Source organism: Salmo salar, chromosome ssa24 (assembly GCF_905237065.1).
Source record: "Salmo salar chromosome ssa24, Ssal_v3.1, whole genome shotgun sequence".
NCBI lineage: Eukaryota > Metazoa > Chordata > Actinopteri > Salmoniformes > Salmonidae > Salmo > Salmo salar.
This window is the reverse complement of record NC_059465.1, coordinates 29,756,281-29,776,037: the sequence shown is the minus strand read 5'-3', so window position 1 is coordinate 29,776,037 and position 19,757 is coordinate 29,756,281. Positions and strand designations below refer to the sequence as shown.

Below are 19,757 nucleotides of genomic sequence, written 5' to 3'. Positions count from 1 at the left end.
TTTGGCTGATTTATTGACATGCACACTGTACAAATGAATTAATATGCTCTGTCTTCAATGACTCCTCTTTCATTCTAGATTTCCCTCTGTCCAATGTCATGGTGGCTGTGGGTCGTTGGTTTGGAGACACCACCCTCTCTCCAGGTTTCCCCTGATGAACTTTGACCTTCTCCATGAAGCTTTGTCTAACACAGAGAATGAGAGGGCTCTAGTGGCCAAAATGACTTTTTAGCATGGGCAGCGCCATAGAGGGCCTCCACCATGCTTCTGCCATTTTAAAGTAGTCAACTGGGTGGGGATTCCTATGGGTTGTAGCCTCAATGGCGCTGCCCTTGCTATCACAGACGCTATAATGGCACAGAAATAAAGAGGAGTCCACTTTCTGTATCTATGGTCTGACCTCAGATATGCATATACAGCCAGAGGGGCATTAGCGGTGGGCACACACATCACTTGCACTCAAACAGAATCAACAAACACCTCTAAAAATAAAACACATACACCCCACACACACAAAACACATCCTTCAAAAACAAAATACACACGGGCTCAACATTCACATGATTAAATGGATAACAATACACCGCAAAATGATCCAGATATTTTCACATTTATTTCCCATGATTTCATTGCAAGCGTTAACTTATTTGTGTTACAATCAAATTAAAAAGGTTTAGTCAGTTTTCTTTTTTTACTCCCACAATCACAGAGCGTATGGCTGCCCAGTTCTATGGTGGTCTAGCATTTCCATCTACTACACACACACACACACACACACACACACGGTAGGGTGCGTCTCACAAATAAAATAAAAAACTTAATAAATAAGAAAAATAACATTAAAATAGCCATGCACCGACTGTACAAACACAACCAAAACTTAATACCTACTTACATCTAGAAAAAGTACAAGTAAAAAAAGAGAAGATATATAAAAATTCTAAACTACTCCCAAATAGCACCATCCTTTCTAAAACTCAGTACCATTGCATTGTACGACAACCAACCAAGCTTACAGGCAGACTAGAGAAATACATGTACTTCTCAGTAGCACAAAACAGATCCACAACATCAATGTCAGTTTTGTCCTGAGCTTTTGACCTTTTACTGTGAGGTGAGGATTGTAAAAGTTCTGCCCTGTACCTCTGTATTCATGCGTACGGTATGCATGTTGATGTGTTACATGTGCAAATGGTTCTACTTTGCTTGCTACCTTTCTGGTATGCCAATTGTGCGCTACTGTTATTAGTAGGTCATTGAGACATACTGTACTATTTATGCAAATACGACCAAGGTGTACATTCCATCTCAACTTGTGTCTAACCATAGAATTACCTATAGACATACATAAATAGAGATTTAGTAATCCTCTTTGTGTAACACTTTTCATGACAAATGGCGACATTGCAACAAAACCTTTGTTAACTTGTGTTATTTGTCTAACGTGTCTATTCATTCTATAACGCTCTAAATCTGCATGAGATATGCAAGGCAGATATAGCATGGATGTGGTATCCATGATGCACCAAGGCCAGAGGGAGAGGAGTAAGTAACTTCAGAGCAGAACAGGGATATCTGGTTGGGGTTGGGTTGTGATCAGGGGGTTTAAGCTAGGTGGGTGGGTGAGTCTCTATGCTTGTTGGACTCGGAGTCGGAGAGGTGATTGTCGTGGGGTTCGGCGGTGTTGGGGTCGTTGTCGGGTTCGTCGCCACTCTCGGCACTGTAGTCCACCTCCTCCATGAAGGATGCCTCTTCATCCTCCAACAAGTACGTACTCGGGCTGCTGCTTGACAACACAACACACAGACAGCCCATCATTCTAGGCAGGCTCAATATGTGAAATAGGACTAACATAAAACACCCACCAAATTATTAAAACACACAAAGTATTTGAAAGGAAACAACAAATATTTGACCACGGGTCTGGACAGAAATTAGGTATAATGATTTATACGATTTCAGAAAGAAATTCAGAAGATAAAACTAGTGTTCAGGCAGGTAAAATAATACTAACCCAACGACAAAAATCTAATCAATCAGTAGTTGTGCTACGTTTTTGATAGAGACATCTCTTCTGCATTGGTTTAGTGGTTTAATGGATAAATGTCTCAGATGTTTAGTGGTTTTTACGGTTTTTAATGGTGTGAGGTCTTTGAAAGAGGATCCTGTGGAGACAGTGGATGGGGGGGGTCAGGCATTGACCCCTGCCCCCCGCCCCAGAAAAAGGTAAAGTGGATTAGGAGGAGGGTGTGACGGGTTGTAATGGGATGGACAGAGTGCTGTCTGGAGAGGAGTATTAAGATCCCAGAGTGAGAGAGCTTGAGCCATTACAGTCCATTAGAGAAAGACTGCAAGGGCCGCACTTACACCGGACCGGCCACACACACACGTGCATGCACACAAAGGCCACACACACACACACACGCACTGTACACATACAGGGCCTAGTGAACATCTACACAGCCCTTGCATAGGCTTCTAATTTTGTTGCCTTAAAATTACATCTAAAAAGGGAATACATTAGATTTTTTGTCCACAACCTAGCAATGTTGACAAAAACAATGTCCCTGAGAGTTGGTAGAATATTATTGAAAAGTATTCACAGCTGTAATGGCAAAAGGTGCTTCTACCAATGTATTAACTCTGGGGTGTGAAGACATACGCAATCAATACGTTCTCATTTTGTGTTTTTAGTCATTTGGAAAATGTTTTATCATTTTTCTTTCACTTTGAAAATGTGTAGATTGTTGGGGGAAAAAAAACTAATGTCATTACTTTTTAGATTACATTTTATGGCAGAAAAATGTGAAGACTGTGCAAGGGGTATAGCCTTTCACAGAAACACATGCGCACATGCACACAATTCCAATCCTATTGTTATGATATCATTGGTCTGGTGATTAAATATTAAATGAGAAAAAGCATAAAGCTGTGATGAGCCTATAGCCAAGCCCTGAGGTCTCTAACCTGGCTACTTGATGGGAGTCAATGAATACAGTGCATTCGGAAAGTATTCCACATTGTTACATTACAGCCTTATTTTAAAATGGATTAAGTCATTTTTTCCATCAATCTACACACAATACCCCATAATGACAAAGCGAAAACAGTTTATTTTGGAAATGTATATAAAAAAAATGTTTAAACGTATTTACATAAGTATTCAGACCCTTTGCTATGAGACTCGAAATTGAGCTCAGGTGCATCCTGTTTCCATTGATCATCCTTGAGATGTTTCTACAACTTGATTGGAGTCCACCTGTGGTAAATTCAATTGATTGGACATGATTTGGAAAGGCACAAACCTGTCTATATATGGTCCCACAGTTGACAGCTTATGTCAGAGCAAAAACCAAGCCATGAGGTCGAAGGAATTGTCCGTAGAGCTCTGAAAGAGGATTGTGTTGAGGCACATATCTAGGGAAGTGTACCAAAACATTTCTGCAGCATTGAAGGTCCCCAAGAACACAGTGGCCTCCATCATTCTTAAATGGAAGAAGTTTAGAACCACCAAGATTCTTCCTAGAGCTGGCCGACTGGCCAAACTGAGCAATAAGGGGAACAAGGCCTTGGTCAAGGAGGTGACCAAGAACCCGATGGTCACTCTGACAGAGCTCCAGAGTTCCTCCGTGGGGATGGGACAATCTTCCAGAAGGACAACCATCTCTGCAGCACTCCACCAATCAGATCTTTTGGTAGAGTGAACAGACGGAAGCCACTCCTCAGTAAAAGGCATGACAGCCCGCTTTGAGTTTGCCAATGAGAACCGAAAGGACACTCAGACCATGAGAAACAAGATTCTTTGGCCTGAATGCCAAGCGTCACATCTGGAGGAAACCTGGCAAGATCCCGACGGTGAAGCATGGTGGTGGCAGCATCATGCTGTGGGGATGTATTTCAGTGACAAGGAGACTAGTCAGGAACGAGGGAAAGATGAAATAGGCAAAGTACAGAGAGATCCTTGATGAAAACCTGCTCCAGAGCGCTCAGGACCTTAGACTGAGGCGAAGGTTCACCTCCCAACAGTACAACGACCCTAAGCACACAGCCAAGACAACGCAGGAGTGGCTTCGGGACAAGTCTCTGAATGTCCTTCAGTGGCCTAGCCAGAGCCCAGACTTGAACCCGATCAAATATCTCTTGAGAGACCTGGAAATAGCTATGCAGCGACGCTCCCAATTCAACCTGACAGAGCTTGAGAGGATCTGCAGAGAAGAATGGGGGAAAGTCCACAAATACAGGGGTGCCAAGCTTGCAGCGTCATACCCAAGAAGACTCAAGGCTGTAATCGCTGACAAAGGTGCTTCAACAAAGTACTGAGTAAAGGGTCTGAATACTTATGTAAATGTGGTTTTCATTTTTATTTATTTTTTAATACATTTACAAACATGTTTTTGCTTTGTCATTATTGGGTATTTTGTGTAGATTGATGAGGGGAAAACAACCATTTAATAAATTTTATAATAAGGCTGTAACATAACAAAATGTGGAAAAAGTCAAGGGGTCTAAACACTTTCCGAATGCACTGTAAATACATTAATTATACATGGATAAATCAATAAATGCAAGAAGAGATTTGTAAGGAGCCACATGTCATGAGGATTCTGAGGATGACAGCGGACGGTGCAGCTACACTACTGTCCTGAGTGTTGGCCATGCTGCAACTCTCTAACTAGTGTACCATGTATGGTTTATTGTTGGTAAGTGGGATTGTGTGTGTGATCGTGTCTGTAAGTGTGCGTGTGAGTGAGTGACCTGGTGAGGGGGTGTGTGTCTGACCTGGAGACTTTGCAGTGTGTCTCCATAAGGTCACTCTCGATGTCCAGCAGGTGTGCGTGGTTCCTCAGCTTCAGGGGGGAAGTTAGTCTCTTCAGTCTTAGCAGAGCCACACAGAACTGGGCTCCCATCTCCTCTAGCTCTCTGGTGCCTATCTGAAGACCCTGGACACACACAATCACTTACTGTACAAACATTATATAAAACACACACACACAAACACAAGCATGCACGCACAGTGCACACACATATTATTTTAGGGCTGTCCCTGACAAAAACAAAAAAAACTCTTGGTTGACCGGAGTCTGTTCTTCCATTTTAAAATGTATATCTTTCCATATATAGACACATCCTACAGTGGGGGAAAAAAGTATTTGATCCCCTGCTGATTTTGTATGTTTGCCCACTGACAAAGAAAGGATCCGTCTATCATTTTAATGGTAGGTTTATTTGAACAATGAGAGACAGAATAACAACAAAAATATCCAGAAAAACACATGTCAGAAATGTTATGAATTGATTTGCATTTTAATGAGGGAAATAACTATTTGACCCCCTCTCAATCAGAAAGATTTCTGGCTCCCAGGTGTCTTTTATACAGGTAACGAGCTGAGATTAGGAGCACACTCTTAAAGGGAGTGCTCCTAACCGCAGCTTGTTACCTGTAAAAAAGACACCTGTCCACAGAAACAATCAATCAGATTCCAAACTCTCCACCATGGCCAAGACCAAAGAGCTCTCCAAGGATGTCAGGGACAAGATTGTAGACCTACACAAGGCTGGAATGGGCTACAAGACCATCGCCAAGCAGCTTGGTGAGAAGGTGACAACATTTGGTGCGATTATTCGCAAATGGAAGAAACACAAAAGAACTTTCAATATCCCTCGGCTTGGGGCTCCATGCAAGATCTCACCTCGTGGAGTTGCAATGATCATGAGAATGGTGAGGAATCAGCCCAGAACTACATGGGAGGATCTTGTCAATGATCAAGGCAGCTGGGACCATAGTCACCAAGAAAACAACTGGTAACACTACGGCGTGAAGGACTGAAATCCTGCAGCGCCCGCGAGGTCCCCCTTCTCAAGAATACATATACATGCCCATCTGAAGTTTGCCAATGAACATCTGAATGACTCAGAGGACAACTGGTGAAAGTGTTGTGGTCAGATGAGACCAAAATGGAGCTCTTTGACATCAACTCAACTCGCCGTGTTTGGAGGAGGAGGAATGCTGCCTATGATTCCAAGAACACCATCTACACCGTCAAACATGGAGGTGGAAACATTATGCATTGGGGGTGTTTTTCTGCTAAGGGGACAGGACAATTTCACCGCATCAAAGGGACGATGGACGGGGCCATGTACCGTCAAATCTTGGGTGAGAACCTCCTTCCCTTAGCCAGGGCATTGAAAATGGGTCGTGGATGGGTATTCCAGCATGACAATGACCCAAAACACACGGCCAAGGCAACAAAGGAGTGGCTCAAGAAGAAGCACATTAAGGTCCTGGAGTGGCCTAGCCATTCTCCAGACCTTAATTCCATAGAAAATCTGTGGAGGGAGCTGAAGGTTCGAGTTGCCAAACGTCAGCCTCGAAACCTTAATGACTTGGAGAAGATCTGCAAAGAGGAGTGGGACAAAATCCCTCCTGAGATGTGTGCAAACCTGGTGGCCAACTACAAGAAACGTCTGACCTCTGTGATTGCCAACAAGGGTTTTGCCACCAAGTACTAAGTCATGTTTTGCAGAGGGGACAAATACTTATTTCCTTCATTAAAATGCTAATCATTTTATAACATTTTTGACATGCGTTTTTCTGGATTTTTTTGTTGTTATTCGGTCTCTCACTGTTCAAATAAACCTACTATTAAAATTATAGACTGATCATTTCTTTGTAAGTGGGCAAATGTACAAAATCAGCAGGGGATCAAATACTTTTTTCCCCCACTGTATGTGTTTTAAATCAAATCAAATATATGCACTGAACTTGTCAGATGCTTTCAGCGCACTCTTTGATTAAATAATTAAGACACAAATGACTAACTGGAGTCCGACTGCAATTGATTTGATTGTGCTGGGCCAGGCTAAGACTTGCTGCGCTGTGTAAAAATCTAAATGACAGCGAGTGACTGTGTGATTAGCACCCAATTGTCTCTGTCACCCCAGTCAGATGTGTGCTATAAATGTGACTATTTGTGGAAAATACTGGAGATCAAGAAAAAGAAGGTAAGGAACAAGCTCTGCCTGCATATTATGTGTGCCAAACAGGTGCTGTTAGATTACAATATCATTTTTCTGACCGTTTGGAACAATGTAAACACGAAATCAAGTATAAGCACTTTTTTGGTGAAGCCTTTATTACAGCAAAGAGTAAAAACTGTCACATTCATTCGTGAATGCAATTTCCGAAATGGAACAGTTGGTTTACGCCAATTATTCAATAGTCGCTTTATTATTTTATTTAAAAACTAAAATGCTTGATTGCATTTCAAATCATGAATGACTCGTATGCTGGGAGATGACATGAACAAATGAATGATTGATTGATAGATACAGTACTGTAGCCTATAAAAATAGTATTGAAATATAGTCCTCAGTAAGTTACGGTATTAAGACTAAACAGGATGCGCTCTGAGGCTTACAGCTCGATGGTGGTTATACAAGGCTGCTATGCCAATCCTACTAATGATAATGACATGATTTATTATAATGATGATCATAACAATAAGGAGATCAAGAAAAAGGAGGGTTATTATTTTTAATAGTATTTATAATTGATTTAATAATATCAGAGGCTGTTCTAACGAAAAAAAGTGTAACGCATTTATTACAGAATAGCAAAGATTATCTGACATGTAGTTGCGTGAGGCTTGGTGCTCACGGAATCAGTACACTATTAAACAAACACTCAAACAGGATCTGTCTTATTTCTGTAGCTACATATATACAGTAGGGATGATTTATAAAGCCAGACATTTTACAGTTAGGCTATTGATTATAGATCTAATAAAGTTGGGGTTTCTTCTCTCCTCACTTTTCTTAGACAATTAAGGCAAGGGCTGTTTTCTAACTCTGCTGCTGCCTCCGCTGCATTGTTCTCAACACCAATACGCTGGTTAACCAGCCATTATGCACATAGCAACATGGTCTAGGAAAAGGCGCCAATTCAACAGCGCACTGATGTGTTTCAGAACCATGGATAGCGACCACTATCCAACGTGGGAGAAAGCGCATCTGTAATAAAATAATATTTTTTATTAGTGTTGCAGCATTGTTCTTACGTAATATAACCATATACAATTTCAGTAGCACGTCTTAGAGTGATGGACTGTGCCACCCCAACGGCCTCCACAATGGATCAGTCCACTCAGACAGGCACCAATCAGACAGGTGTCTTGTACACCAATGATTATTGTTTGCTACTGCTCGACTTAAGAAATCTCGGTCGACCAACAGCCTATCGACCAAACAATCGACCAGTCCTCTAAATGAACTCAGCGCTGTATTATTTACACTTAAAAACATATCTCTCTCACACACACACACACACACACACACACACACACACACACACACACACACACACACACACACACACACACACACACACACACACACACACACACACACGTCTGTCCCATGTGCAATCTCAAGTCTACAGTGGGCTTCCAGTAAAATGGTTGTGTTGTGGAGCGTTGTGATTCAGAGAAGAGGCAGGTCCTAGTGGTTAGAGCGTTGGACTAGTAACCGGAAGCTTCCCTGTAGCTCAGTTGGTAGAGCATGGTGTTTGCAACGCCAGGGTTGTGGGTTCAATTCCCACGGGGTGGCAGTACGGAGAGAAAAAAAAAAAAAAAAAAAACAAAAAAAAAAATGTATGAAATTAATTGAAATGTATGCATTCACTACTGTAAGTCGCTCTGGATAAGAGCGTCTGCTAAATGACTAAAATGTAAAAATGTTTCAAGATCGAATCCCCGAGCTGACAAGGTACAAATCTGTCATTCTGCCCCTGAACAAGGCAGTTAAACCACTGTTCCTAGGCCATCATTGAAAATAACAATTTGTTCTTAACTGACTTGCCTAGTTAAATAAAGGTAAAAAATATATAAAGAGGACACTGGCTTGGCGGGAGCATGACAAATAGAACGTCAACAAAATGGGCTTCCTGCACATCTGTCCAAACACTTTCCCCATAAATACATAACCCAATCAGGAAGGATGAGAAAAAGGGACCATACCAAACTGGCAACCCGAGCCTGCCCCTGGGCTCTACAGATGTTGACATTGGCAACTCCAGTGCTGAGAGAGGGCTAGGAGCTGCCAGAGGTTTCTACACTCACTGACAGACAGGCAGAACATCAACTCACACGCGTTTTTTCTACCTTCCTAGTGGGGGCCAAACAATTTTCCCTAACCCTAATTGTAACCCCAACCCTAAAATTGCCTTTTTCATTGTGGGGACAGGCGCATGTTTTACAAGCCTTGTGAGGACTTCTGGTCCCCACAGGGACAGTAAAACCACACACACACAGTTCTGTCCTGTGTTTAGTGGATATGACATAATAAGCCTGATGATGCTGCTTTTAGTCACTAAGAGCATGATTTACAGGACTATAGCTCCCCCTGCTGGTTGTTAGTCCACATACCCCCACCCCACCTTGTATTTGCCCTGGTCACAGCCGCAGAGTGTGCTTTCCATGGTGTAGCTGCGCTGGACTCCGATCTCCCTCCACACCACCACGCGGGCCGTGGCCTCCTTGGAGCGCTCCACCACAAAGCTACAGCTGGCCATGCTGAAGGCCGGTGCCATCTGGGACAGGATCTTAGGCAGAGTCTGAGGGACGGAGGACGGGGGAAGAGTTTGAGCGCAACACCTAGAGACAATACACAATGAGGGCATGCCTGCGGATGGATGTACGTGAGAGGATCTAAAAGAGAAACAGTCGGTGTGTGTGTGTGTGTAACTATCCACTGTGTCCTCATTGTTTCCAGGTGGCCTGGTCCCGCCCTGTATGCAAATTATTTGAGAGATATTGTTGCTGAGTTGACCTGAGCAAAATTGAACAGCCATGAAAATACCATGAAAAATGTGGAAAGCATATCCAGAGATTCCTATAAGAGGGATCACAGCTGTACTGATGGTAATCTGTTCTGATTTATCATCAGGGTTTCATTGGCTAAATGCAAGTAATATGTTTCTGAGCCAGAGCCTTAATACATTAACGAACATAAGGGAAGAGAGCGGAGGAGCTCCCCTCCCTCTCTGCGGATGACTTCGTCAACCATTTTGAAAAGAAGGTTGACGATATCCGATCCTCGTTTGCTAAGTCAAACGACACCGCTGGTCCTGCTCACACTGCCCTACCCTGTGCATTGACCTCTTTCTCCCCTCTCTCTCCAGATGAAATCTCGCGTCTTGTGACGGCCGGCCGTCCAACAACCTGCCCACTTGACCCTATCCCCTCCTCTCTTCTCCAGACCATTTCCGGAGACCTTCTCCCCTTCCTCACCTCGCTCATCAACTCATCCTTGACCGCTGGCTACGTCCCTTCTGTCTTCAAGAGAGCGAGAGTTGCACCCCTTCCGAAAAAACCTACACTCGATCCCTCCGATGTCAACAACTACAGACCAGTATCCCTTCTTTCTTTTCTCTCCAAAACTCTTGAACGTGCCGTCCTTGGCCAGCTCTCCTGCTATCTCTCTCAGAATGACCTTCTTGATCCTAATCAGTCAGGTTTCAAGACTGGGCATTCAACTGAGACTGCTCTTCTCTGTGTCACGGAGGCTCTCCGCACTGCTAAAGCTAACTCTCTCTCCTCTGCTCTCATCCTTCTAGACCTATCTGCTGCCTTTGATACTGTGAACCATCAGATCCTCCTCTCCACCCTCTCCGAGTTGGGCATCTCCGGCGCGGCCCACGCTTGGATTGCGTCCTACCTGACAGGTCGCTCCTACCAGGTGGTGTGGCGAGAATCTGTCTCCGCACCATGCGCTCTCACCACTGGTGTCCCCCAGGGCTCTGTTCTAGGCCCTCTCCTATTCTCGCTATACACCAAGTCACTTGGCTCTGTCATATCCTCACATGGTCTCTCCTATCATTGCTATGCAGACGACACACAATTAATCTTCTCCTTTCCCTGTAGGTTCATGCTCTACAACATTCGCAGAGTACGACCCTGCCTCACAGGAAGCGGCGCAGGTCCTAATCCAGGCACTTGTCATCTCCCGTCTGGATTACTGCAACTCGCTGTTGGCTGGGCTCCCTGCCTGTGCCTTTAAACCCCTACAACTCATCCAGAACGCCGCAGCCCGTCTGGTGTTCAACCTTCCCAAGTTCTCTCACGTCACCCCGCTCCTCCGCTCTCTCCACTGGCTTCCAGTTGAAGCTCGCATCCGCTACAAGACCATGGTGATTGCCTACGGAGCTGTGAAGGGAACGGCACCTCCATACCTTCAGGCTCTGATCAGGCCCTACACCCAAACAAGGGCACTGCGTTCATCCACCTCTGGCCTGCTGGCCCCCCTACCTCTGAGGAAGCACAGTTCCCGCTCAGCCCAGTCAAAACTGTTCGCTGTTCTGGCACCCCAATGGTGGAACAAGCTCCCTCACGACGTCAGGACAGCGGAGTCAATCACCACCTTCCGGAGACACCTGAAACCCCACCTCTTTAAGGAATACCTAGGATAGGATAAAGTAATCCTTCTAACCCCCCCCCCCTTAAAAGATTTAGATGCACTATTGTAAAGTGGTTGTTCCACTGGATATCACAAGGTGAATGCACCAATTTGTAAGTCGCTCTGGATAAGAGCGTCTGCTAAATGACTTAAATGTAAAATGTAAATGGAAGATAGTGTGTGTGTAGGGCTGGCACAATTACTGAGCATTTGTGCGGTTGACTCCGTTTCTGTAGTGACATGGACTTAACAAGGTGATGAAACTTTGTCGGTCCTTTCTGAAACAAGCAGGGTGTTGTAGCAAAGCATAGAAATAGAATGAATAGAACGGGCTTGGAACCTCTAACCCTGAAAATTTGACTGATAAACTCATGGGTACACTCGCAATGGCTGCCTGGTATTGTGATGCAATCATTTCCATGGTAACGTAGAATGTTCATTCAAATGATGTTAACTGATGTGGCTCATGCAATGGAATGTATTTTTTGTAATGTCAGTTGAATCGACAAATCACAGCACATATTGATGGGTACGCTCCCTGCTTTGCTCCTATGTACACTTGCAATGGCCGCCAGTCCCACCCATTATGCCATCATTCACTTGAATGGGGACGCCCGTTCTATTCATTCTATTTCTATGGCAGCACATGCAGTCAGGACCCCCCCCCCCCCAGTAATTATGGAGACCGCAGTCATTTGGCCGGCCAATTACTGTCATCCTAAATTCAATGACCGTCACAGCCCTAGGTGTGTGTGTGTGTGTGTGTGTGTGTGTGTGTGTGTGTGTGTGTGTTCTCACCCTATAACCAAGGTCTTCATGTAGCTCACAGGATGTAGCGCTGATGTTGGTCTCCCATACGGTCTCCTTCAAACTGCAACCATACATAAACACATTCTTCTTCCGGGAGTGACCGTGGTAGTCACAGAACACCTACATAGCAGAGGGAAGGAGAGGGCTCAGACACACAGGGAAGGAGAGGGCTCAGACACACAGGGAAGGAGAGGGCTCAGACACACAGGGAAGGAGAGGGCTCAGACACACAGGGAAGGAGAGGGCTCAGACACACAGGGAAGGAGAGGGCTCAGACACACAGGGAAGGAGAGGGCTCAGACACACAGGGAAGGAGAGGGCTCAGACACACAGGGAAGGAGAGGGCTCAGACACACAGGGAAGGAGAGGGCTCAGACACACAGGGAAGGAGAGGGCTCAGACACACAGGGAAGGAGAGGACTCAGACACACAGGGAAGGAGAGGGCTCAGACACACAGGGAAGGAGAGGGCTCAGACACACAGGGAAGGAGAGGGCTCAGACACACAGGGAAGGAGAGGGCTCAGACACACAGGGAAGGAGAGGGCTCAGACACACAGGGAAGGAGAGGGCTCAGACACACAGGGAAGGAGAGGGCTCAGACACACAGGGAAGGAGAGGGCTCAGACACACAGGGAAGGAGAGGGCTCAGACACACAGGGAAGGAGAGGGCTCAGACACACAGGGAAGGAGAGGGCTCAGACACACAGGGAAGGAGAGGGCTCAGACACACAGGGAAGGAGAGGGCTCAGACACACAGGGAAGGAGAGGGCTCAGACACACAGGGAAGGAGAGGACTCAGACACACAGGGAAGGAGAGGGCTCAGACACACAGGGAAGGAGAGGGCTCAGACACACAGGGAAGGAGAGGGCTCAGACACACAGGGAAGGAGAGGACTCAGACACACAGGGAAGGAGAGGACTCAGACACACAGGGAAGGAGAGGGCTCAGACACACAGGGAAGGAGAGGGCTCAGACACACAGGGAAGGAGAGGACTCAGACACACAGGGAAGGAGAGGGCTCAGACACACAGGGAAGGAGAGGGCTCAGACACACAGGGAAGGAGAGGGCTCAGACACACAGGGAAGGAGAGGACTCAGACACACAGGGAAGGAGAGGGCTCAGACACACAGGGAAGGAGAGGACTCAGACACACAGGGAAGGAGAGGACTCAGACACACAGGGAAGGAGAGGACTCAGACACACAGGGAAGGAGAGGACTCAGACACACAGGGAAGGAGAGGGCTCAGACACACAGGGAAGGAGAGGACTCAGACACACAGGGAAGGAGAGGGCTCAGACACACAGGGAAGGAGAGGGCTCAGACACACAGAGAAGGAGAGGGCTCAGACACACAGGGAAGGAGAGGACTCAGACACACAGGGAAGGAGAGGGCTCAGACACACAGGGAAGGAGAGGACTCAGACACACAGGGACAGAGATTGTGAATGTATGAAGACAATCGAAGACAATCAAACTTCATCAACCTGGCCTTCCCGTCACGACTGTCAGGGAAAGACAAAAGGTTAAGATAATGTCTAGGGAAAGGGTTTGCGTGACAGAGTTAGCCACGTGCGACCAGCGCTGTAAGGGAGTCGGGCTATGGCACATATGGCGGGTACAGTATGTAACCGTGGGGCTCACCAGTGGCGCCCTCTGGATGGCAGCGAGGTACTGCAGCAGGCTCTTAGTGTGATAGATGGTAGGATGCAGCTCAGGACTGGGGTTCTGCCACTGTCGGTTCAGATCCTCCCCGCTCAGAGAACAACGGTGACTGGAGGGAGCGGCGGGAGAAATGGAATGAGAAAAAGAGAAGTTAATCAACTTGAGTTTGTGTGTGCACGTGTCTGCTATATAGCATTGGTTGTGTGTGTCTGTGTGCTCGTGTGCGCGTATGTTCATACGAGCATTGTGTGTGTGTACACTTACTTGCCGTTGACCACTCCGTCAGGGTTGAGCATGGGGACTATCTTGAAGATGTATGCCTCCCTGAGACTGTGTGCCACGGGGCTGCTGCCCATCAGGAACTCCAGGGTGCCCTTCATCACCCAGCTGGCGTTGGTCTCCCCTGGGTGCACCCGCGATGACAGGAACACCAGCGGACGGTTCCCTGGACACACACATCACACAGTAAATAGAAATACAGTCAGCAGCACCCCCCCCCAGAGAAGGAGGAGACGGTAATGTGACAGACAGTGATATCTTTAACTCAGTTCAGGTCAGTGTTCCTACCCCAGTAGTCAGTCAGTACTCACTGAACTGGCAGATCTGGTCGTTGCTGGTGGACTCGGGCATGGCGGTGATGGTGAGGAGGGGGCAGCTATTGCCCCCCAGAGTCTCACACAGGACGTCTTCGCGCAGGTAGGTCTGAGGGGTCCTCAGCGCCTCCAGCTTCTGCAGGTGCATCTGGGCAGGAACACAGGCACATAAGGAGGCTATACACACCGGTGGAGCTCTGTTGTGCTAGTGTTGCGCAAACGTCAAAACAGTGAAATCACTTTTTTCCAGAGTTGATTGAGCTTTTATACCTTTAGAGTACAGTAGGGGTAGTGCTACGCTGGGCGGCATGTAGCCTAGCGGTTAGGAGTGTTGGTCAGTAACCGAAAGTTTGATTTATAATTGGCTGGTTTTGGATTGCGTAAACAACAACAGTAATAGTATGATGGTGGGGATGCAGGGTTCTGTTCCAAACAAAACAACTACAAGTGTACTTGCTCTAGTTCCTCAACAAATAAAGTAAATCAGAAAATGGGCAAATACTTTTTCACGGCGCTGTATCTAGTACCTTTAGAGTAGAGTAGGTGTAAGGGTATACAGTACCTGTAGAGTAGGTGTAAGGGTATACAGTACCTTTAGAGTAGAGTTGGTGTGGTGGTATACAGTACCTTTAGAGTAGAGTAGGCGTAGTGGTATACAGTACCTTTAAAGTAGTGTAGGTGTAAGGGTATACAGTACCTTTAGAGTAGAGTAGGTCTAAGGGTATACAGTACCTTTAGAGTAGAGTAGGTCTAAGGGTATACAGTACCTTTAGAGTAGAGTAGGTCTAAGGGTATACAGTACCTTTAGAGTAGAGTAGGTGTAAGGGTATACAGTACCTTTAGAGTAGAGTAGGTGTAAGGGTATACAGTACCTTTAGAGTAGAGTAGGTGTAAGGGTATACAGTACCTTTAGAGTAAGTGTAGGTGTAAGGGTAGTGGTATACAGTACCTTTAGAGTAGAGTAAGTGTAAGGGTAGTGGTATACAGTACCTTTAGAGTAAGTGTAGTGGTATACAGTACCTTTAGAGTAGAGTAAGTGTAAGGGTAGTGGTATACAGTACCTTTAGAGTAAGTGTAGGGGTAAGGGTAGTGGTATACAGTACCTTTAGAGTAGAGTAGGTGTAAGGGTAGTGGTAAGCGAAGTAGCAGACATCGTCCTTGTGGTTGAAGGTCATGCTGAAGGTCATGGTGTAGTAGGACTTCCCCTTCTGACCGCCTGCTGCGATCGAGCTCCTGGAGAAGTGGTTTCTGGGTAAAAGGAGGTTGAGAAGTTCACAAAAGCTTGATATAATAACATACAGAAACACATTCACATGACACCGGTATCTACGGAAGTGACCAACAAGTAACCTATTTCATGGCCCTGTTCAAATACTTAAAACTACAAAATGCACCCTTCCTTCCTCGCTTCCTTGAGGTAAGCACAGACCTAAACTCAGCAAAAAAAGAAACGTCCTCTCACTGTCAACTGCTTATTTCAACTGCAAACTTAACATGTGTAAATATTTGTATAAACATAAGATTCAACAACTGAGACATAAACTGAACAAGTTCCACAGACATGTGATTAACAGAAATGGAATAATGTGTCCCTGAACAAAGGGGGGGTCAAAATCAAAAGTAACAGTCAGTATCTGGTGTGGCCACCAGCTGCATTAAGTACTGCAGTGCATCTCCTCCTCATGGACTGCACCAGATTTGCCAGTTCTTGCTGTGAGATGTTACCCTACTCTTCCACCAAGGCACCTGCAAGTTCCCGGACATTTCTGGGGAGAATGGCCCTAGCCCTCACCCTCCAATCCAACAGGTCCCAGATGTGCTCAATGGGATTGAGATCTGGGCTCTTCGCTGGCCATGGCAGAACACTGACATTCCTGTCTTGCAGGAAATCACGCACAGAACGAGCAGTATGGCTGGTGGCATTGTCATGCTGGAGGGTCATGTCAGGATGAGCCTGCAGGAAGGGTACCACATGAGGGAGGAGGATGTCTTCCCTTTAACGCACAGCATTGAGATTGCCTGCAATGACAACAAGCTCAGTCCGATGATGCTGTGACACACCGCCCCAGACCATGACGGACCTTCCACCTCCAAATCAATCCCGCTCCAGAGTAAAGGCCTCGGTGTAACGCTCATTCCTTCGACGATAAACGCGAATCTGACCATCAACCCTGGTGAGAGAAAACCGCAACTCAGTGAAGAGCACTTTTTGCCAGTCCTGTCTGGTCCAGCAACGGTGGGTTTGTGCCCATAGGCAATGTTGTTGCCGGTGATGTCTGGTGAGGACCTGCCTTACAACAGGCCTACAAGCCCTCAGTCCAGCCTCTCTCAGCCTATTGCGGACAGTCTGAGCACTGATGGATGGATTGTGCGTTCCTGGTGTAACTCATGAAGTTGTTGTTGCCATCCTGTACCTGTCCCGCAGGTGTGATGTTCGGATGTACCGATCCTGTGCAGGTGTTGTTACACGTGGTCTGCCACTGCGAGGACAATCAGCTGTCTGTCCTGTCTCCCTGTAGCGCTGTCTTAGGCGTCTCAGTACGGACATTGCAATTTATTGCTCTGGCCACAGCTGCAGTCCTCATGCCTCCTTGCAGCATGACTAAGGCATGTTCCCGCAGATGAGCAGGAACCCTGGGCATCTTTCTTTTGGTGTTTTTCAGAGTCAGAAGAAAGGACTCTTTAGTGTCCTAAGTTTTCATAACTGTGACCTTAATTGCCTACTGTCTGTAAGCTGTTAATGTCTTAACGACCGTTCCACAGGTGCATGTTCATTAATTGTTTATGGTTCATTGAATAAGCATGAGAAACAGTGTTTAAACCCTTCACAATGAAGATCTTTTGAAGTTATTTGGATTTTATGAATGATCTTTGAAAGACAGGGTCGTTTCTTTTTTTGCTGAGTTTATAAGTGATAGGATAAGTTACAATCCTATTACTTTCACCACACTAACCTATTTAGGTCTGGGGTTACTTCAAGGTACAGGTCGGAAGGATGCATTTCTAAAGTATTGGAACGGGGCTCATTTCTCCTGACAGGTGCACTACTTGTCCGGTGGGCTGTGTGATTACTGCCTCTGCTGGCGGGGTGAGGGAGGACAGTCACACCTACTTGTAGTAACAGATGTCCGTTCCGGTGCGAACCCAATGGGGCCTCCCGATAATGGCCTCCTGTACAGAGTACATCAGAACCTGCATACCTGAAGACAGTACCAAGGAGACGTTAATTCCATACACACAGAAAACTGAATTAGCATTTCTATGGAAACACAGAAGCTTTGCCAAACATCATTTGCTAAATAATGCAACAAAAATGACCATGTCATTGAGTCAGTCAGTCACTTACCGTAGTTGAACTGGCTGTTGGACTTTTCACAGTTGATGATGTTGAAGCGATAGAGGGCTCCCACGCGCATGCAGCTCACCTCAAAGTAGAACCACTGGTGGTAGTGGTTACTGTTGATGTCGGAGTTTAGGACCAGGTCGTACTCAAACCTGGAACAGACACAGATCACATCAGCTCAACCTTTAAGCAAACCAAATGGCCCATACATGTGGGCAAAGACAACTGAATACAACAACTACTACTACTATTTTTATTTAACTCTTTACAGTCGTGGGAATTGGCCTATATGGACAGGGCAAAATTAAGAAATATGAGAAGCATATGCATAACCATGGTAGCAATTGAAAGAGAACAGTTTGGAAACAATGGGAAAATAATTAGACCAAAGGTGAGTACACAACAGTTCACCTGAGACAAGACTGAATCCAAACATTACATTGTTGATTTTATGTGCATTTTTACATTTACTGTACTTTACCGCATTTGTTGATAACGAAATCTGAAAATACTCTGGATACATTCAGTAACATGATAAGAATATTTCTGGATAATGTGGGGTAGGTGCAACATGAGACAAAACAAGGGTTTAAGTGAGAGGAGTAACTTGTGTCTCCAAGTGGAAACACACTTCTCCAACGTGTACACAGTTCTGCACTTTTATGACTCAAAGAAGAGTCTTCAACTATACGGTACTATTTATTTATAGCTCTGCTAGATATACCATTGAGGAACTCGAGCAAGCACACTTCTAGTTGTTTTGAACACAACCCTGCATCCCAGCCGTCACACAATTACTGTTGTTGTTGTTGACGCAATCCAAAAAAACTCTAAAAATCTGGGTCAGGTGGGCATGATTTGAAAGCTTGTTCTATAGACCCCTTTCTGTGTTTGCAAACATTGCCACAAGTTGGTGGCAGAACAAGGGGAAGTTCTTATAGAACGCCAGCAAAAAAGCCTCTATTTACATGTTGAATTATAAATTGGATTTTACGGCTTGTATGAATGTCCTGCTTAATATAATGTTTGCGTCATCATCGCAAATCATCTGCATTATACTTAAAAAAACATTTAAAACTTCAACCAGTAAAATGGCTCTTTGGCTAGGTTTTGCTACAGCCTATATCAATGAGGGTTAGCATTCTAGCTAACAACTGCTGCATCTGAAATAGTTATTTTGCAAAGACCACAAACAAATATAATCTAAGCGACTATTCAAGCAAGAATTAAAACATCACTGTAAGCGTATGAGAACCTCAAAAAGTGATTTTGTTTAGAAGTAATAAAAACATACATCTAGGTGATGTTGAATGGGCGCAGCTGGCGATGGTTTTTACTGCCTCCAAGAGTCGCGGGCATCTGTACCTGATGTCAGTGGGTCGTGTACTGGAAAAGGGTCTATTGCCAATATGACTAGCTAAGTTACAAAATACGATATTACAGTTTTAGGCTTTCATAAGGTAATTCAGAGAAACAGATCATCGTAGTGTGAATAGAAAGGAGTCAATGCTTTATTATTTAAATGTTGAAAGTGCGTGTGCGAGGGAAAGAAACAAAATGGTGTAGTTTCAGGCCATGTGGTGGAAAGTGATGCGGGCTGGAGATGGGGGTTTGAGCAGGTGGATCTGGGAAGGGGTGGATAGGGTCATTCTGTTCAGAACAACCCAGTGTATGATGCCATGTTGTCTTGTAACTGTACATCAAATACAGTGATCATAAACACTGACACTGTATAGGACATGAGTTTTATCAGATGGAAATGAGAAGTGCACATTTGGACTCATGGGTGTTTGGCTTGCTTGTACGACATCAAAGCAATATGCATTATAATCCTCAATGTCTTATCTTTCAAAATACATAGTCATCTTAATTTACAGCATTTCCCCTCACTCTGA

The 19,757-nt window shown here is 45.3% G+C and overlaps 1 protein-coding gene across 6 annotated transcripts in view; it reads right to left on the bottom strand.

Annotated features, from left to right (window-relative positions):
- Window positions 1-589: 589 nt before the first annotated feature.
- agtpbp1 (ATP/GTP binding carboxypeptidase 1) overlaps window positions 590-19,757 on the bottom strand; it is a 43,529-nt gene continuing 24,361 nt past the window's right edge. For 5 of the 6 annotated variants that reach the window (XM_014172163.2, XM_014172168.2, XM_014172167.2 and 2 more), the window contains 10 exons: window positions 17,866-18,014; window positions 17,632-17,719; window positions 15,623-15,767; window positions 14,517-14,667; window positions 14,191-14,371; window positions 13,906-14,035; window positions 12,250-12,381; window positions 9,434-9,610; window positions 4,780-4,940; window positions 590-1,783 (listed from right to left, as the gene is read on the bottom strand). In XM_014172163.2, the coding sequence (XP_014027638.1) occupies window positions 1,606-1,783; window positions 4,780-4,940; window positions 9,434-9,610; window positions 12,250-12,381; window positions 13,906-14,035; window positions 14,191-14,371; window positions 14,517-14,667; window positions 15,623-15,767; window positions 17,632-17,719; window positions 17,866-18,014 (1,492 nt within the window). In that variant the 3' untranslated portion in view covers window positions 590-1,605. Of the gene's footprint in view, window positions 1,784-4,779; window positions 4,941-6,744; window positions 8,011-9,433; window positions 9,611-12,249; window positions 12,382-13,905; window positions 14,036-14,190; window positions 14,372-14,516; window positions 14,668-15,622; window positions 15,768-17,631; window positions 17,720-17,865; window positions 18,015-19,757 lie in introns of those variants that run through there. The other variant, XM_014172170.2, reaches the window with a different exon arrangement.